The 19,686-nt window shown below is 41.1% G+C and overlaps 1 protein-coding gene across 2 annotated transcripts; it reads right to left on the bottom strand.

Annotated features, from left to right (window-relative positions):
* Positions 1–1,226: 1,226 nt before the first annotated feature.
* Positions 1,227–19,623, bottom strand: wdr19 (WD repeat domain 19). Of its 2 annotated transcripts, none has more exons than XM_037765369.1 (36): positions 19,484–19,623; positions 18,452–18,543; positions 18,286–18,351; positions 18,061–18,186; positions 17,740–17,855; positions 17,515–17,630; positions 17,089–17,169; positions 16,464–16,576; positions 16,197–16,370; positions 16,038–16,108; positions 15,770–15,942; positions 15,066–15,186; positions 13,291–13,397; positions 13,057–13,173; positions 11,855–12,010; positions 11,408–11,555; positions 10,590–10,803; positions 9,374–9,533; positions 9,133–9,243; positions 8,454–8,563; positions 8,294–8,351; positions 7,462–7,659; positions 7,188–7,270; positions 7,011–7,094; positions 6,777–6,923; positions 6,180–6,304; positions 5,890–5,999; positions 5,691–5,759; positions 5,252–5,329; positions 4,462–4,558; positions 4,208–4,332; positions 3,456–3,537; positions 3,170–3,320; positions 2,261–2,384; positions 1,853–1,929; positions 1,227–1,515 (listed from the first exon to the last, which is right to left on the bottom strand). In XM_037765369.1, the coding sequence occupies exons 1-36, from the start codon at positions 19,487–19,489 to the stop codon at positions 1,401–1,403; spliced, it is 4,101 nt and encodes a 1,366-aa protein (XP_037621297.1). In that variant the 5' UTR covers positions 19,490–19,623; the 3' UTR covers positions 1,227–1,400. The 2 variants fall into 2 exon arrangements, with proteins under 2 accessions (XP_037621297.1, XP_037621298.1); XM_037765370.1 differs by having other exon boundaries at positions 7,462–7,608.
* Between the last annotated feature and the right edge of the window lie 63 nt (positions 19,624–19,686).

The following is a 19,686-nucleotide window of genomic DNA, read 5'->3' as shown; positions in this document are numbered from 1 at the left end:
CTTTGCAAAAGTAATGATATAGAAAATATATACGATTGACATTTTTATATCGCCCAGCCCTACTATACTATGACATTTTCTATGACCAATTTTTCTATAATTCTATTTTAGGATTTTTTTTTGACATATGTTACTATGACTTTATTTCTACATACTTAACTATGACTTTTTTTGGCATTTGTTTTGACATACTATATTAACTTTTTTTCGAAGTACTATACGATGCCATTTTTTTCGATGTACTATATTATGCCAATTGTTTTTGACATACTATACTATGACTTTCAGATTTTTTTTTACATACTATACTATGACTTTTTCAATTATTTTTAGACATACCATACTATGACTTTTTCAAGTTTTTTTTAACATAATATACTATGACTTTTTTTAGTTATTTTTGACATACAATACTATGCCTTTTTTTCGACATACTATACTACGACTTTTTTTGCATACCATACTATGAGTTTTGAATTTTTTTCAACATACTCTACTATGACTTAAAACATTTTCGACATACTATGGTATTACTTTTTTTAATTTTTTGGACATACTATAAAATGACTTTCGAAATTTGTTTCAACATACTATACTTTGAATTTTTGCATTTTTTCGACATATTATATGACTTTTTTAAAACATTTTCGACATACTATGGTATTACTTCTTTGCATTTTATTGGACATACTATGACTTTTTAAAAAGTTTTTCGACATACTATACTATGACTTCACGTTTTTTTCAACATACTATACTATGACTTTTTTTTTTTTTTTTTTACATACTATGGTATTTTTATATATGTCAAAATTAAATAACATAGTAACATTTTGAGATCAAAAGCTCTTTCTTGACTTTGGAAACTGTAGTTGACAAAACACTCTCAAGCCAATGTCCATTTAGTAGCTTTCAAACAAACATTTTATACCAACAGGGACAAGAGGTCCTTAAAGTTCTCATTTTAACATCTACAATTCTATCACAACTGGGCAAACTTCATCTGAGGAAGATTTTGTTATCTGATCAACAGCTACAGAACAGCTACTAAATGGACCTTGTGGTGGGGGGGATGTTTTGTCAAAAACTGAAATGTTTATTTAAAAAAAACTCCAACTACACAGCGTAAAGTAAAATCCACAACAGAATGGTTCTTGAGATCTCTGAATTATCTTCAGCCACTCCGTTTACAAACACATGAGCTAATAAAATACAAACAGAGAACATTTCACCTAAATATACAGCATTCTTTATTTGATTCATCTTTGAAATTCAGGTATGTTTTTCACATGGTACAAAACTAAAAGCTACATACAATCCATCCAAAAATATATATTAGAACATTTAAACAAATAGAAAAAGGCTTGACATTTATATACATGTGATCGGTTGTTTTTTCTTTACTGCTCCAGCTCATCAGTCTGCAGGTATTTGGAACAATCAGGGATCTTCTTTACCTGTTTGTCACTCAGAGTCTCCGAGCACATGGGACACACCGTCTCCGTTTCCAGCAACCTGGACGCACAAACAGTTCAGTGTAGATTTGTGAATGTGACAATGAATGAGAGAAGTGACTCATCAGTGCTTCGACATTATGGGGAATACACTTATTCGCATTTTGACAGAGAGTTAGATGAGAAGATTGATACTACTCATGTCTGAAGGAGCAGTGACTTCCTGGTATCAATCTTCTCATCTAACTCTCAGCAAGAAAGCCAATAAGTGTATTTCCTAATAACTATTAGTTTAAATTGAGGAAAAAAGGGTGCCAGTACTCTAAACCAGCAAACTGCTACTGTCTAACGTGATTTGAGAAATTATTATCAAGTAGAAAGTCGAAAAAATCACTTACAGAATGAACTGAGAGTAAAGGGCGGGAAATTCACAATGAGGACACACAGACCAGTCTTCTTTCAGCATATGACGACCCTGAGAAAAAAGAAAAATGTAGAGAGATCAAATGATAAAAATACAAGTACTGTATAACCCGATATAGACCCCATGTGTCTATATCGTGAGAACCAGGCCACTCTAATTCACATGTATTGGGATTGGGATTGTCCTAAATTGTTTCATTTTTTGTAATTAATATTCATAATGCTTTCCAAAACTACTGACAAGTGTGCAAATAAATAAATACTCACAAATATACAAATAAAAAAATAAAATTCAGAAATAAACTTTGTTAAAAAAATACAAGTACAGGGTAAACTACTTGTTTAGAGTGTGTATGAATAAGTCAGTGATGACGTGTTTGTACCGTGGAAATGCAGTAGGGCAGGTTGTTCTTGCAGGAGATGCACAGCAGTTCGTTCTGTGGCAGCTGGAAGCCACAGAAGGGACATGGAGTAGTTTCTTCCTCCAGCTCTGATGTGTGTGGACGTCTGTGGTGTGGCCATATATGTACAGTATGTGGGGTAGAGCAGATGACAGAGAGGATTAAAGGGTAACTTCGGTATTTTTCAACATGGGCCCTATTTTCCCATGTTCTTGTGTCTAACTGACTAATGGGGACAACAAGTTTTGAAATTGGTTCAGTTTTGAGGGAGGACGCTGAAACCGGCAGCCATGAAACAAGCTGTGAGGGCAAGTGAGCGGCGTTATTATAACATTACGTTCATTAAAAGTGCTTGTTTTTGCCACTGACAGGCTCAGATTGTTATTATAAGTGTCTGACAACATTATGGAAGACCCCACAGAGTAATAAAACATTTTCTTGCTTTTTTGCTTGATCAAGTCTGTTTGTTATTGTGTACAAGTCCCGCTCAAGGAGAAGTCTCGTTGTTAAATCTGAATAAATAAATACTGGCAGCCATCGAATTCAAAGACCTCATCCACACTTTTTCATCCTGTATCCAGCACTTTTAGTGGACGTAAATGACAGTGCCAGCTTGCCCCAATAGCACCATATTGCAGCCTGTGAGCAGCTGCCGTCTACAGCGCTCTCCCTCAATACTGGACCAATTTCGGAAATTGTTGTCCCTATTTGTCAGTTAGACAAAAACACATGAGATAAGAGGGTCCAGGTTGAAAACTACTGAAGTTGCCCTTTAAGTAGGCAAGTGTCGGACAGATGAGGTGAAGTACATACTGTATATGTGTAGAAGGAGGGAGGTTAGGAAAGAAGAGGAGAGGGAGTTTGACAAAGAAAACATCACTCATCACTCACCGAACCATGGCCTCGATCTTCTTCCTGTACTTTGGGTCGATCTCGTTTCGGTACTCTGGTCTCATCAGCATGGCGGCAAAGCTGAAGGCCGAGTCCTTCAGTCCGGCACGGTGACACTCGATGACTGCTGATGTCAGAATAGGAACAACATCTACCCACACACACATAAACACTGATGAGATTTCTGGTGGACAATTTTTAAATTTTCAGTGACATTTAAGCTTCATTTAGATTGTTTTTTAAAAGTACTGTAGATTAGAGTTGGTAAAATTCTCTGTGGACTCACGTGCAGGAAACTTGCTGATGTTGTTGCTGACACGAATGAGCATGCGTGCCCCTTTTAGGTGGTCTCCCCTCTTTACATGAATCTACATAATATAATTTACAAAGTCAGAAACACTACACACTTACGTAACGTTAAGATTGAGAAGCTTTATCATGTAACAGTACATTTTTAACAAAAAATATTTTCAGACAAAATGCTCCCCAAAAAAACATGGAGAGTCTATGAAAAAATCAATTCACCATGACTACAGTAAATAAAGAGCTAACACATCGCAGGTGTGGACCACAGACTGTATAGAAGAAGTAGACGTAGTCACTGTGACGTCACCCATTGGTTTGTGGTAGCGGCTAGAAGGGAGCCAGCAAACTAGAATAGTTTTAGTTAAGCTTAGGATAGGTCATCGGGCAGCGAGTCTTGCAAGAGTTTTTGCAGATTTCATATCAGATTTCACAATTTGCGGGCTCCCTTCTCGACACAACCTCGGTTTGTGGACTGCGGACGACGCCATGGTAGTGACCTGTCAATCACAATTTAGCCACGCCCTAAAGCACACCCTGCTTTGTTGTCTATTTGACTCTAAATGGGACCATAATTTACTAAATGAACATCATGCTGTATCGAAGAAGACTTGAAACTAGCAATTGAGACCATAAACTCGTCGCCCCCTGCTGGCTATTAGAAAAAATGCAAGTTTAAGGCACTTCAGCATTGACTCCACTAGATCTGGAGGTTGCCCATTGGTATGTCCTGACCTTGACCAGCAGGTAGGAGTGGAGGATCATCAGATTGGTGGCCATCTCAGCTGGGATTTTAATCTTCTGGGCCTGCAACTCCGTGTACATGCTGAACAGCACGTCATGAGCATTACGGTAGTTCCCTGTAGGAGTAGGACATGCAAAAACGCAGGAAATATATCATGTGAGTAACATACATGTATGATTAAGGTTGTGTGCCCAGTCATGGTTGACGTTATTGGTGCACATTGTTTGTGTGAATATGTTTGTACCTGCACACTGCTCTTCTCTGGCGATGATGATGGCGGTGCGAGCAGCCTCCCTATACTGCTGCAGCGCCATATACAGACGGAACAGGTACTTAGCATCCTGGGAAGAGGAAAGAAAGGTCAACTAGCCATCACATGTTTAATTAAGTGTCACTCCCTACTGCCACACAATGACAGCACTGAGCACGTCCTACATCAAGACCTCGAGTTAGTATCTCTGAGATACTCACAATGATGAACTTTACCTATGACACACATACACACAAGTCCTCATACTACGCTGACAGCCCAGCTGCCTTTTATACAGGCAATTTATGAAAAATAATGAACTCCTACTAGACCACAGAGCTGTTGGCTTGTTACTTTCTAAAAACACAAGACTTGTGGATAGAGTGTTATTGGACTTGAGACACCTAGCGACTGAAAATGTGCCCTCTCTTAACATTTAGGAATTTCAGCTTTCAGCTCCCACATGAATGGAAAGAAACTATCAAATTTAGGAACAAGACATTGGGCCTAATGTGTTTGTTTTTTTTGTTTTATCTGCTGATCAAACAGTTACAGGGTCTGAGTTCAAAAACATAAATCCACAAACTCACTGAGTGACGCTACAAACACAAACACACACACCAGACAAGGAGAAGGAGAAACAATGAGAGGGAGAATGAGTGATGAATACATCATGTATAAAACAATGATGTAGTGCTGGATATATCACAACAAAATCATGTTGCCAGGAAAGTCACATCCACTGAGTCAAAGTAAAGAGAGAAGGCTCCAGTGTATTGATTACCTTGGGCATGCCGTCACTCTCTCCCATCAGGTAATCTATCAGCTGATTGGTCAGAGAACTGTCCTTGGCCTGACCCACCTGAGAAACACAAACACATCAAAAACACTTAACTGAATGGTCACAAAATTTTGTACATGCACTGGGATATTCCAATCGATTAGACTGTTATCAGGCCATTAAATGCGTTCTCAGTGGTTATAAACCTCACTTTTGAAACGTACACGTAGTTATTTTAAGCAAAACATTTTACCCTAAACTTAACCAAGTAGTTTTGTTGCCTAAAATTAAAGAAGCCTTGTTGTTTGTGTTCAAAAACGTCACATTTCATGCAGTTTTACAACCTGTTAGAAAATGTTGGTTTTAAGTTTCAATTTAATGGCTTGATAACAGCTGAATCGGGTGCCGTCTGGATATTCAGTTTGACACACGGAGCTCTCACCGTCTCTATAGCCATCTCGACTGCCAGGTTGTCATCAGTGTTGGGACACTTCAGGAAGTGTTTCAGGGCCTGAGAGAGAGAGAGAGAGAGAGAGAGAAGAAACCCGGTGGACGGGTCAGAGTGAGTCAATATCTGTTAGAACATACATACATTAGTGTAAAAGATGAGTCATTGAGTAATAATAAGGGAACGTTCTTACTCTGCTGTACTGCCCACACTTCTGAAAGAACTTGCCAGCCTGCAGGTGTTTCTTCTCTCCCTCAAAGTAGAGAGCAATGCTCTGGTAGTCCTCCTGCGTCGCCTCAGGACCTGATGAACACACACCGCAGCAGTCATGCATTAACATTCAACTTACAGACCGTTTCACTGGAATTGCAGTGCTAGAAAAAACAGCCTAGCAACCACTGCAACAGGAAATAAAGTCAGACCCATTAACCCCAAACTGTGAAATTGCCTACATGGCCCATATGAACATTCACACAGACTGACCGATGATGTCTGCATAGACCTCCATTTGCCCGTGCTGCTGTGCCAGTTGGAAAGCTTCATCGTTGCACTGAGAGAGCACCAGGAAGTGGATGGCTGAGCCGTAGTCGTTCAACCCCAGGAAAAACCTGAGACACACACAAATATATGTTAAAGGTGTAAGGCTGCAACTAACGATTATTTTCATTGTCGATTAATCTGTTGATTACTTTCTCGATTAATGGATTAGTTGTTTGGTCTATAAAATGTCAAAAAATTGTGAGAAATGTCGATCAGTGTTTCCCAAAGCCCAAGATGACGTCCACAAATGTCTTGTTTTACTCTCAACTCGAAGATATTCAGTTTACTGTCATAGAGGAGTAAAGAAACCAGAAAGTATTCATATTTAAGAAGCTGGAATCAGAGAATTTTTTTCTTAATTTTCTCATAATAATAAAGTTTATAAAACATATAAAAAAATAAGTTTACCACTTGTACCTGTGCCGTGACAATAAGTTATGGGTTACATTTATGGGATGTCAGTAGAAAAGCCCAATTAGTAAAGTACCAAACTATTTGGCTGTGGTTGTTTGTATACACCTGCGCTCATGTTTGTCTTACCTGGCAACCATCTTTGCTCCGTCGATGCTCTGCGTCTCCCTGACGATGCGAACAGCCTCCTCCGGGTTGTTCAGGTGGTCCAGCAACACACGTATCACGTTGTCCCAGTCTTTTGCGCTCTCATAGGCCTGTGCAGCGTCCTTATACCTGGTGCACACAGTACGCATTACATTGGCTTCTTCTTTAATGACATCATTATCTCCTATGTGACGGATGTTCACACTAAGAACCTACTTGCCGTCCGCCTCCTTGGACTTGGCGTACTGCAGGTGGATCTTGGGAGAGGAGACATGTGGCAGCAGCTCTCCCACCTTCGCCCTGAATGTGGAGTAACATAAAGTGGAATTGTATAAAGGAGGAGAGAAACTTGCAGGTCTGAGTGCGTTGGTGTGTATTTGGTGTTTGTCTCACCAGTTCTTGCAACGAATGTAGACCGATGCAGCCTTGTCATAATACTGTCCTTTTTCATAGAGCTGAGCGGCTTCAGGGAATTGCTGTAAGAGAGACCACAGAAGAAGATATGAACAAAAAGACATTCAACAACATTATCTGATGCTCAGATACTTGCAACACTCCTCGAGAAACACACACTATAAAACACCAACACATCAGACGACTGTAGTCTACAGCTAACCTATGATATGGGAATTTACCAAAACATATAGTTTACAAGAAAACCCTCTACCTTCATGCTCTCCAGTATGGCTCCACATTCCTTCTTGAGGACTCTGCTTGGGTGCTGAATTGCCTGAGCGGCTCCTCTCCTGATTTCACCCATCCTGATGGACATCCTGGCTACACCGGCTTTACACGCCTCGTCATGCTCCTGGAACTGCACAGCGAGGGGGGGGATGGAGGAAGGTGAGGGCGGTGGAAGAGGAGACTTTAAAGTAAGCACAATTAAAATTATTTCATTATGATCCTCATTACTCAGACTGGAACCTTTAAGTATTTGTATTAAACCACAAATGATCTAAGCCTGACATACAGTGCATTTGCCTACCTGTCTGCTAAGTGTTCTTTGTAAATACAGAGTGGAAAGGAAAGCAGTAGATAAGACTTTATGTGGCATTTTCAGCTAGGAAGCATCAGACATTAAACATGGACTGAACATGCTATTGATTATTAAGAAAAATAATAGATACAATTTATTTTTTATGCCTAAAATTCAATTCAATTTATTTTTATATAGTGTCAAATCACAACAGAAGTTATCTGAAGACGCTTTTCATATAGAGCAGGTCTATACTCTTACTTACTCTATAATAATAATAAAATAGAAGAGGAAAAGAAGTGATATATCATCAATGGTGAAGCTATGATCCTTGGTATCCTAACACTGTTTATGAAAACTAAAACACATCAGCACGAATAATTAAATGTATTTTTTTTTATGCAGGCATATTACTTTTTTTGTGGTGTGTTGTAAGTTCACAGTTTGATAGCTCATGCTCACAGTTTCAGACTTCTTATACTGTTATCACTGCAGAAGTTGAGATCAAATATATTGCACTTACTTTATCATTTTGGGTCATGCCTTTTTCATAGTGTGCTAGAGCATTCACATAGTCGCCACTACAAAGGGAGAGAAAGAGGTTTAGATACAGTGTACATAGATCAGGTCTACTGAATGGTGTGTGTGTGTGTGTGTGTGTGTGTGTGTGTGTGTGTACTTACATAAACTCCAGATGGACAGCGTATTCTTTGGATATAAAGGGAATTTGGTCTTCCGCTAACCTCTTGGCTAACATAAGAGCGCTGTCCCAATGCAACAGGTCTCTCCTCATCTAAAACACACACACAGAGCGAGAGCTGCTGAAGACATTGGTTTGAATTTAGGCCTACATTAACAATCTTTAGCTTTACATTTACAGGTTACACTTAATGACAATATCCAATACAGAAATTCTGTCACAATATCAGATTTTTCCCTACATGATTATCATGGCCACTAGAATTCACGATAAAGATATTAGCGCGATATCTATAGAAATGTTTTAAAATAATAATAATGCTATCAGTCAAACTAATCTTTAACTTTGTTTATTGTGCGTTTTGTCTCTTTTTTGGAAAATGAATTACACTCGAAATACGAGTGTAGGGAGGTGGAGAGAGAGAGTCTGTAACCATAACTGTATATATAAAATGATTTAAGAGACGCTGGATTATATTTACACAATATTATCATATGTGACTTATTAACATGATATCAATATCTAATTTTTAAATATCACGGTTATTGGTAAGGAATTACTTAATTAGTTTTCCTTCTGGGTGAGCAAAGACACAAGCAATCAGCCTTGGTCTCTTACGCACATATACGGACTGTTTACTCTTAAATTGTGTGTGTTTTTACCTCGAGGGCAGCGATTGGGCAGCCTGAGGACAGATACAGGTCCTGGGCCAGGTTGTATTCACCTAGAAACATGGCCAAATGTCCTGCCCGTAAATTCATGTCCTCTATACCCTGGACAGAGGGAGACAGAGACAGAGAGAGAGAGAGAGAGAGAGGGTGGGTGGGTGTATCAGAACTGTCAGATTGAAACGGTGTCTGTCATCAACAGGGTGTGACATATGAACCAAGGTTTGTGTTGTACCTGAATGCCCTGCAGTGACAGGACCATGCCCACATTGCCGCTCATGCGGTAGACCTTGATGGCCAGCTCGACCTCCATGTGGACCAGACAGGCTTTGCCTACCTCTGGCCAGTCTGTGTTACTACCTGCAGACTTACACAGACCACAGGCTTCATGGAACCTGGACAGGAATACACACACACACACACAAGCATATTGTTCACCTCTTGAAAATTTGCTTTTGTATGAAGTGACAGCCACCTCTCTGTCTAATGTAGAGTGAAAATTTAACAGTGTTTTGTGAGAGGAATGGAGGATGAAACAAAAAAAAAACCTTCTGTATAGTATTAAAAAAAAAGCATTGGAAAAGCAGAACAGTCCTGTTTAACTGCATCTTGTTAAATATGTGGAGAAGAAACCAATTCATGACTTGTGTTTGCATATTTTTAGTATACTGTCTGAACATGTAAAACCCACCATGTTGTACATACTCTAATAACTGTGTCCTTCCTAAATGAAAGAATAGGAACAAGAGTTGCAACTACATTTTTTTTCTCCAATTGTATATATGATTTTTGCAAGCAGATTTGGACAAACCCCTCTGAACACATTAAAACTGGAATTTGTGTTGATTAATTCAATAATTGTAACTGATTAAATAAATGTCATGTCAATGTCAACATACATACATTCATTCAGGAATATTATTGTTATCCTGAGCCACAATATAATTAAATACAAAACTAAAACAAACTAAAACGGGACCTGTTGCACATCCCTATTTCTCGCCTCAAATGTTTTCAGAATCATCTTGTAGTGCACGGTTTAGCTGTAAAATGAGAAAGTTTGTGACAGGCAGAGTTGTAGAGTTGACGACGGTTGCACTCGTTGCGTTGTTGGGCATGAAAACTTCACGACGTAAAACAAAGAATCGGATAGGGCTCAAAACTTCAATATAGCAGATACCGATCAGTTAAAAAATGCCTTAATAGGCCGCGATACTGAGCTTTGAGATCAGATCGGGACATCCGTAGTTACAGTACAACTGTCTATATAATGTCAGTGCTCCCATATGCACCCTGAACAGCAGCATTTAATAAAAGTAACCGCAGAATGGATTGATCATATGGTCTCACAACCAAATATGCTTCCAATTGACAAATATATAAAAGTGAACATTGATATATCTCTTTGTCCATCAGAAGCACACATGATCAGTTTCTCCAACATAGCTGACCTCTTGAGCATCAGCGCCTGGGCGAGCTGCTTGCCGGGCTCTGGTGGTGCATCAGTCGATGTGCCGCCTGGTCTCTTGAGGAAGGCGTGTGTGCTCAGAGACACTTCACTGGTCTTGCCGCTCTCCGTCTGACATGTCAACTCCCCGTTGTACAAGAGCAAAGGCTTCTGGGAAAAAGGGAGTGGGGTGCTCCCCACCAACACCACCCGGGGGCCTGGCCAGACATGCAGAGAGAGAAGGAAGTCAGGAAGGAAGTTTAAAATAATGCACCTGTTATCTCATGCCTACATTTACACAACATAAGGGTAACAGGAGTACTTTAAAGGTATAATATGTAACCATTGTGGGTTGGTGTTTGTAAACACACAGCATTCAAAGTGCTCGGCTCAACGAGCGAGCTAGGGAGAGAGAGAGCAGCGATGGTCGAGCGAGCTAGAGAGTGAAGGAAGTGAGGAACCGCGGTGAGAACAAAGCAACGAATCAGAGAAATAAAACGTTATTTTCTGATTGTTTCCCAGCGGTTACGTTGTAAAACACAAATAAACACACAGGTAACTCCGCACAACTCTGCATAATCCTGCGGGAAGGTGCAGAGTTGCCGGATTTTGAATGAATGCAGCCTAAGTCTGTGTGTGTGGCTCAGCGATGATCTCGGTCAAACTACTGACACACACAGATCATAGCAACACACAGCAGATGAGAGGCAGAGGAGCCGGGTGATCACTGGAACACATGCATATAACGCAACCCGTTATCATCCGATATACAGTTGTATGTGTGTGTGTTTGTGTGTGATAGCATGGCATCACCCTGCCTACCATATATGGTGGTTTTGTGCAGGGCGTAGGTGTAGACCTTGTCATCATCATAAACTACAAACACTCCTCTGTCAGCATGCCAGTTGTCCCACAGCACTCCCGTGATGGTGGGAGAGAAGTTGGGGAGCTCAAAGCAGGAGTCTGTAGCCTGGATTGGACACACACAAATGCACACACACATTTAGACTCTTGTTAATCCTAATCTGTTATTTGATCACTTTGTAATCTCTGGTTTTGATAAGTGCCGTATAAATAAACTTTATTATTCATCATTATTCTTATTTTATTAGTTTATCTTATCTCCATAAAATATTAATGCATCCTGACTTACCATATTTCATCACTGGATATTTGATTAGCTGGTTTTATCAGAGTGCAAAGAACCACAGAGTATACTGTATTATATGTATACATGCATATATGGGTCAAGTAACCGTATGTACTGACATTTGCAGGGGAGAGCAGGAAGCCGCAGTTCTTGTCATCGATGAAAACCAGCCGTGCGCCATTTAGGTCTGGGAACACTTTCCTCACACCAACCGAGTGGCTGTAGCTGCTCACAATCTGCCAGTCCTCCACCAAGGCACACACCACATTACCTGACTGAGATACAGACAGACAGAGAGATGTTAACATCCAATAGAAAAAGATAGGCAGGGGTAAAGGGAGAGGAGGATAATAAAAAAGAGAACATATGGAGCCGGGCTTCCAATCATTATTTGTGGAGCAGCTTCATTGTAAGCTGGCTTTACAAGAAACATGCTTACATTCACACGGCTACAGAAAAGTCTCAAGGAAACATGTGAGTTAAAGGGACTGTTTGTAAGAATCAGAAATTGGTTGTAACAGAAACATCTGTGGCCGTTAAGTCAACGAAAGTCAGCGTCCTGTTGCTCGCGCTTGCCAGTGTGCAAGTGCTACCTGAATGTGAGCGAGCATCCGTCAAAACAGTGAGGCGACACACGTCAGCTAAAACCACAATATCACTATATTTCACCTGCTTGGCAGTAATGTTAGCTGACCAGACGGAGGTCTCTCCATGAACCACTGCTGATCAAGGTGTTTGCTTTTCCTGCCTCAGCCTCCCGACCGCGGTCAGAAGGAACAGTGGAGACACCGGAGTGTTGGTCGGAGACGATAACGTTTCTCTTCCTGTGGAGCCTCGTCACTTCACAAGACACGGGAAACCTCTGTTGGTCTGGAGGAGCTGCAGCATTTATTTCTGCACAAACGTCCACTGTACATTCACTAGATATTCTCAGAGCTACACTAACTCTTCTGCAGTGTGTAGTGTGCACGCATGAACGTGTAGAGGTGGAGCGAGCTGAGCAGGCAGAGGAGCAGAAACTCCGGTCCTGGAGACCAAAGCTACGGTCTCCCCTGCGTCCTCCGACCGCGGCCAACACTGTTTTGCAAGACGGGCTTCACTAGATAGAACTTTACGGTTTTGGTGCTTCCGTGTAGTTTGTGTTGGAGTTTGAGTCTGAACAGCGTAGCCACACGCAAGCGCGCATGGGACACCGACCTGGATTGATTTATACGTGCAAGAAGTTACAAACAGTCCCTTTAAGCTAAGCAGTGTCCTCCTGTTATGTCCTACTAAACAAAATGTAGTGAGCTGACTGAGGTGAGGATGTGCTGAGCCTTACATCAGTGCCATAGTAGAGGAAGTCAGCAGTGAGTGCGTGGCAAAGGATCCGACCTTGTCTGTCATTGTCTGGAAACAACTTCATCTGCTTCTTCTCATCCTGGTCTTTGCCTTCGATCTAAACATAAACACACACAGACCTGTAGTATATTCACACTATAAAAAACATAAACAATAAATGGTGAAGCCTGCTCAATAATCAATCAATAGAAAGAGAGACAAAGCCCTGACTCACCATGTGCAGCTGCACCTTTCCTTCAAACAGTGCTGCTGCGTAGTCTGAGTTAAGAGACATGCTGGCTATCGTCCCCAAATACTCAATGTCCTTCAGCTTATTGAAACCTGAGTGACAAACAAAGAGATACTCTACATGATTAAGTAAGGGGTAATGTACAGTAAGCCATTGTCTGGGTTTATTTCACAACAATGACCCGCTAGCTGTACATTATACATGACTACTTACTCAAAAAGTCAATAATTTGACCAAAAAACGGTCCGCCAGAGTCTGACATCAACTGCTCCCATAGCAACGGGCCGTTATGCATAGCAACGGGTCGTTACACATAGCAACGGGCCGTTATGCATAGCAACGGGCCGTTACACATAGCAACCTGTCATGCCGTAAAGAAATAATAGCCCGCCGTGATTGACCAATCAGAATTGAGTATTCAACTTTACCGTGTAATAAATGTTAACGAACATAACATGGTGTTCGTCGCATACTATGCGCTACACATACTCAATATGTGTACTTATCGTTCAACATACTACATCGTGTGAATACGCAGTAGTGTGCATCTTAATTTACGTCGTCACTTTACGAGAGCCTCCTTGTCGGGTTGGAGACGTGTAACCATGGTAACCCGTGCCAACCTGATGTGACGCCTATCGACGGTTTGTAAAAATCAAAGTCTGAATTAATTAAAAAAATATATTACGCCTAGTAAAGAGGTAACAATCTCATACTTATAGTTTAAATTGAAGCGTTATTGATGTTACAGAGCTATGAACTTACTCTTAAATTGTGTGTTTTGGTTGTAATTACTGCCGCATTGCATTGTGGGATATGTATGCTGCTGTAGTGTCCAGCGTTGCATACTGTAACATTCCACCGGAAATAGTATGCAATTCACGTACTATGGGTTTCATATTAAAGGGACTGTTTGTAAGAATCAGAAATGCTTGTTAACAGCGACACCTGTGGCCGTTAAGTCAACGAAAGTCAGCGTCGGGCTCGCGCTTGCTCGCTCTACATAGACATGAACGAGCATTGCTCAAAACAGTGAGGCGACACACGTCAGCTAAAACCACAATATCACTCTATATTTCAGCTGCTTGGCAGTAATGTTAGCTGACAAAGACGAAGGTCTCTCCATGAATCAATGCTGATCCTAGTGTTGGCTTTTCCTGCTTCAGCCTCCCGACCGCGGTCGGAGGGAACAGCCGGGAGACACCGGAGTTTTGGTCGGAGATGATAACGTTTCTCGCTGCAGAGCCTCGTTACTTCACAAGACACGGAAAACCTCTGTTGGTCTGGAGGAGCTGCAGCATTTATATCTGCAGAAACATCCACTGTACATTCACTAGATATTCTCAGAGCTAAACTAACTCTTCTGCAGTGTGTAGTGAGCGCGCATGCACATGAGAGTGAAGCGAAATAGCGAGAATGAGCGCGCTGTGTGAGTGAAGGCAAGTAGGCAGAGGAGCAGAGGAGCAGAGTACAGCAGACTCCGGCCCTGGAGACCAAAGCTACGGTCTCCCCCGCGTCCTCCGACCGCGGCCAACACTGTTTAGTAAGACGGGCTTCACTAGATATAACTTTGCGGTTTTGGTGTTTCCGTGTAGTTTGTGTTGGAGTCTGTCTGAACAGCGTAGCCACACGCGAGTGCGCATGGGACACCGACCCAGATTGATTTATATGTGAAAGAAGTTACAAACAGTCCCTTTAATAGCATGTGAGCATGGAAATTCGGACGCAACCAGTGTTTTCATGGTTAACACATCACACACCAGGTTCTCGGTCTACCAAGGCGTAGAACCAGGCTCTGTTGTTCATTCCCACAGCCACATGGTACGGCCCCATCGCAATGAAAGTAGGCTCTACTTCCACTTCTATGGTCACTGGACTCTCCTGAAAAACAGAGTGCATCAAAGAGGGATTGAAGGTGGTGTACCCCCAGCTGTTAACACCGCTGAACCCGACAGAACCTCAGTCAACTTTCCCCCTTTCCTGTTGGGTTATACTTAGATACAGTATGCTACATCTGTTACTATGTAAGTCACATTACATTGGTGTCGCACAATCTTCACGGACACATTACATTGTATGTAGTCACAGTTATTACGAGGGACTTTCATTTTGTGTTGATTTTGGCGGTCCCTGTGGACATAAGAGGGTAGGGTTTCGGAGCACCAGTGTCTACAGCGGAGCAGCGAGGAAAAGCTCCTGGCCGGAGGATGACCGCCAAAAATGTTATGCATTTTTTCTTTTTATATTCTACATCACAGGATTTAGGTATTCTCCTCAAAAAATGTTCTAGCGGTAGATACATTTTGAGAACTGTGCAGCCTTGGTGGTGGAGGTAGGCACTTTCTGAATTATTATTCATTCATTCCCAAAAAAATCTTCTATTGTGAGTGGTGTGAGTAGAGGTTTATAATGTACTGTTTCTATTACAGTGTGTGTGTGTGTGTGTTTGTGTGTGTGTACTCACCTCCTCCACCTGGTTGGACACAGTGACCTCCAGCAGGGAGGTGAGGTAGGCCAGCCGGGTACCAAAGCTGCCACCCAGGATGGGCAGCTTGGTCAGGAAGACGTGGAGCGTCCCTTTCTGTGTGGAGATCGCCAACAGCTGGCCGTCGTCTGTCCAGTTCAGCTGGTCCAGACCTGGAGGAGGAGAGCGAGAGGCAGATGAAGGAGAAGTGGGTGGTGCGCTCAAGATGGCCCTTTGATAGTATGGCTGAAAAAGAGGACTCTCTCACCTTTAGTCTCATCATCCAGCCGAATTACATTGCTGATATCTTTGAGCTCAGACAACTCGTGGATCTTTATGCTACAAGGAGAAACACAGGACTTTGTTTTTTTTCACTTTCACAAAAAAAAAACAAGATTGGCTGTGCTGTTTCTTTGCCTGTGTGTACCTGTTGTCCCCGCAGGAGGCAGCCTTGTTTAATGCTGGCGAGATGGCCACACTGTTGAGGCTATCTTTATGGTTGTGAGCCTGATAGAGCTCATGCCCAATCTCCCTGATGTGAGTGGAAATAACCACAAAGTACCCATGGGAGAAGCCAATCAGAATATACCCATCACCGTACCTTGAAAAGAGGAAGAGAACTAACTTTAGCAGAAATATCTCACTGCCATGATTCAGTACCAGTGTTTCATTAGTGTGTGATCTTGTGCAGTACCAGCGGTAGGACACGATGTTTCCATAGTGGCGCTGGAAGGTCAACTCTATCCGGTTCTCAGGGTCGTTGATATTGAAGAGCATCAGTATCTTCTTGTCCACAGACAAACTCACCTAAAGGGTAAATATTTGCAGGACAGTAAACATATGCCATGAAGTTAAACAATTACATCATTATTATAAACTTTAAAGGTCCCATATTGTAAAAAGTGAGATTTTTACGCCTTTTTCTAATTATAAAGCAGGTTTAAGTGCTATATAAATACTATGAAATTATCAAAATACTCAATCCATGGAGAAATATGCACAGCACGTATTCAGAAACTATTTAACTGTAAGTATAAGATTTCACTTTGCTAGGCGTAATATATCTTTAAAATTAGTTCAGACTTTATGGTTCTCATAAATCATTGTTTGGTCACAGCGTGTAACAATGTTCAAGTAGAAAGTATGAACCTTAAAATGAGCACAATATGGGACCTTTTGAATTTGTGTAAAATTTGGCCAGTTTAACAGGTCTTCACAATGAAAGTACATAACCAACGGTGAATATTTTGTCCCCATATGACAAAAGTAAACAGGTGCCACTTCAACTCAAGACACTTAAAAAAAAAACACAAACTTACAGTATTCTCTCCTTGCCCGGATCTTTCATCCGTCTTCATCACTGAAAAGTTCATCTCAGCAGGCTCACCGCGAAGGGTTGTCTGGAAAAAGACCAGAACAATAAACTATATCCTCTTTTCTATCTCTTTTTTTCTCTCTCTCATTCATCGTCCTCTACTAAGTGATACTGTGCTGTTCTGTCATTTTTCAAAAAAGATGTCAGCTTAAATTTGTTAACCTTGTACTTCTCTTTCACATACAGTATGACCATAGTAAGATTACTTTTTCTATTGGTTGCTCATGATAGGAGTGACCTAGAAACCTGAGCACATGTGGGTGCTGTACTTATTTAATTCCACCTGGATGATGCCAACAGTGAAATGGCCATAATATAATGTAAAATTTGTGCTGCCTGTGTGTATATGCACTCGTGTATGTGTGGTTACCTGTCTGATGGTGTCGCCCTCATGATTGCTGATGCTCAGAGTGTTGTCATCACTTCCCAAAGCCAGTAGGTTCTGAGCGCTCCAGCACCCACAAGTGATCTTCTTGGTGTGTTTACCTGGCATGTGTGGAGGGAGACAGGGAGAGACGATCAACATAACAGAGGTGACTAAAAACTAACAAAACTATGAACGAGTATCTGTGCAGTTGTGTTGTGTGTGTATTACCCAGTACAGGGATCTTGCGTGAGGTCTGCTGATTGTAAATCAACAGATTTCCTTTGACTGTTCCAACTGCTAACAGCGGGCCCGTCTTTGACCACAAGATGAAGGACATCTGATCTCTGTTGCAACAAATGACAGCAGGAAGTATTAGGAGCGCTTAACAATAATTCCACAACTACTGTTGTCTACAAAAAAATGACAGTTGCTCTGTTTGAGTGATATGGGCTGGAATTATGACTGTGCCAATACTGGAATTGGATTTCCAGAGAATTAAGCCAACGCTATCTTCTCCCTCTTTGGAAATGTGATGCGTGCTTGTCATACCTCATGCCGCTGTCTATCTGGGATGTTTTATTGACGCTGGCATCCCAGAGGTAGATGAAGCTGGATTTTGTAGCTATCACTGCCAAAATGTCTCCATCTTTATCCCAGTCCATCCCCACACAGCGCCTGAAGGGAGTGGGAGAAAAAAAAGAAAGTGGAAAGGATCTTACTGTAAAATACTTTTGAACAGAAATTTGGAGGCAAAAGTGATGTGCTCACACTTACCCTGCTAGGTTGAGTTCCGTCCACTTGTGTCCATGTCGATCAAATATTTTCACTGAGTTGTCTTGTCTGTATGATTAAAAATACCATGCACATTTAGGTACTGTGCTGGTGTAAATATTGTATAAAAAGAAGTAGATTATTACAGTTTTCTTTAGTTTTTACTCACCCTGCAATAGCGATATAATTACCGAGGCTTTTCTGCCACTTATACAGTAGGTTAGAACCTGCCCAGGCTTTGTCGGCGAGGATGAAAACACTCTGTGGACATAAAGATTGCTTTTTAAGTAAGTTTTATTTGGAAAAAGACATTCAAATACTTTCAGTTATTATGCACCAAATATTTGGAACAAGCTCCCAGAAACCTGCAGGACAGCTCCAACTCTGAGTTCTTTTAAATCAAAGCTTAAAACGTTCCTGTTTGCTGCTGCCTTTTATTAAACCAAATAATGATCTTATACTGCACTAGAGCTTTTACTCTTGTGTGTTATATTCTATTTTAGCTTCGATCCTAGCTTTTATTTTAGCTTGTTTTTATTTTCTAATCTTTAATGTTCTTTTGCACTTTGTCGCAATGTTCTTGAATGTTTATGTAAAGCACTTTGAATTGCCCTGTTGCTGAAATGTGCTCTACAAATAAAGCTGCCTTGCCATACAGAGTGAAAACATAGGATTCTTCACTTGGCCTAAACCCATGTCTCATTTGTAATTTCAGGTCATTTATGCAGTTGAAATGGATTTTAACCAAAAAGGCAAAATATAAACTGCTTAAAATCTGAAAAGACAGAGCTCCCACAGCTCACATTATCTTAGTTGTGTGAATAATAATGTGGGCTTCCACTTCAACACTGTGTTGTGATTATTCTGGTCATTACTAACTCAGCTTAACAGCATAGCTTCCTGCTGTCTCTTGGATAGTTTAACGTTACCCTGACATTTGGAAAAACTGCATTCAACACAGTTTACTTTAATAAAGCCTGCAGGGTAGCTGGTTTATCTGCTGAGCTGACGTCGCCCAGTGTAAAACCATAACATTAGCCACATTAGCTTGTTTCCAAGCTGCCTAATCAACGCTAGCAGGCTGTTAGCTGTCTTCATGTGATAAAACCATCAAACGTTACAGTCTGTGGATAAAACTCAACACTGGAATAGTAAAACCGGACGTAATGCTGTCATTTTAAATGAATTCGTTGGTACCAACCTTCATCTTGATGTTGTTTAATCAGTGAAACTTTAACTCGAGTGTTTCTGCTCAACACATCTTCCACTACTTCTGTTGTATGTATCCCACAATGCTTCACTCCGAAGCGTCTACAGAGGCTGAGGCGGTGTCATAGCAACAGACCATCAGCCAATCAGGAGCCTCCAAAGAAGAGCTGAGAGAAAACACATGAGACTGATGGA

This window comes from Sebastes umbrosus, chromosome 3 (genome assembly GCF_015220745.1).
Source record: "Sebastes umbrosus isolate fSebUmb1 chromosome 3, fSebUmb1.pri, whole genome shotgun sequence".
Lineage (NCBI taxonomy): Eukaryota > Metazoa > Chordata > Actinopteri > Perciformes > Sebastidae > Sebastes > Sebastes umbrosus.
The sequence above is the reverse complement of the archived record's forward strand: the minus strand, read 5'-3'. Positions and strand labels throughout refer to the sequence as shown.

Bases quoted from the DNA above. Each gene is read 5' to 3' on its own strand.
- wdr19 (XM_037765369.1), bottom strand. The intron at 7,660-8,293 runs GTAAGTGCAATA...CTTACTTTAAAG, and splicing joins GCATGACCCAAAATGATAAA to TCTCCTCTTCCACCGCCCTC. The intron at 3,321-3,455 runs GTGAGTCCACAG...GTGTGTGGGTAG, and splicing joins CATCAGCAAGTTTCCTGCAC to ATGTTGTTCCTATTCTGACA.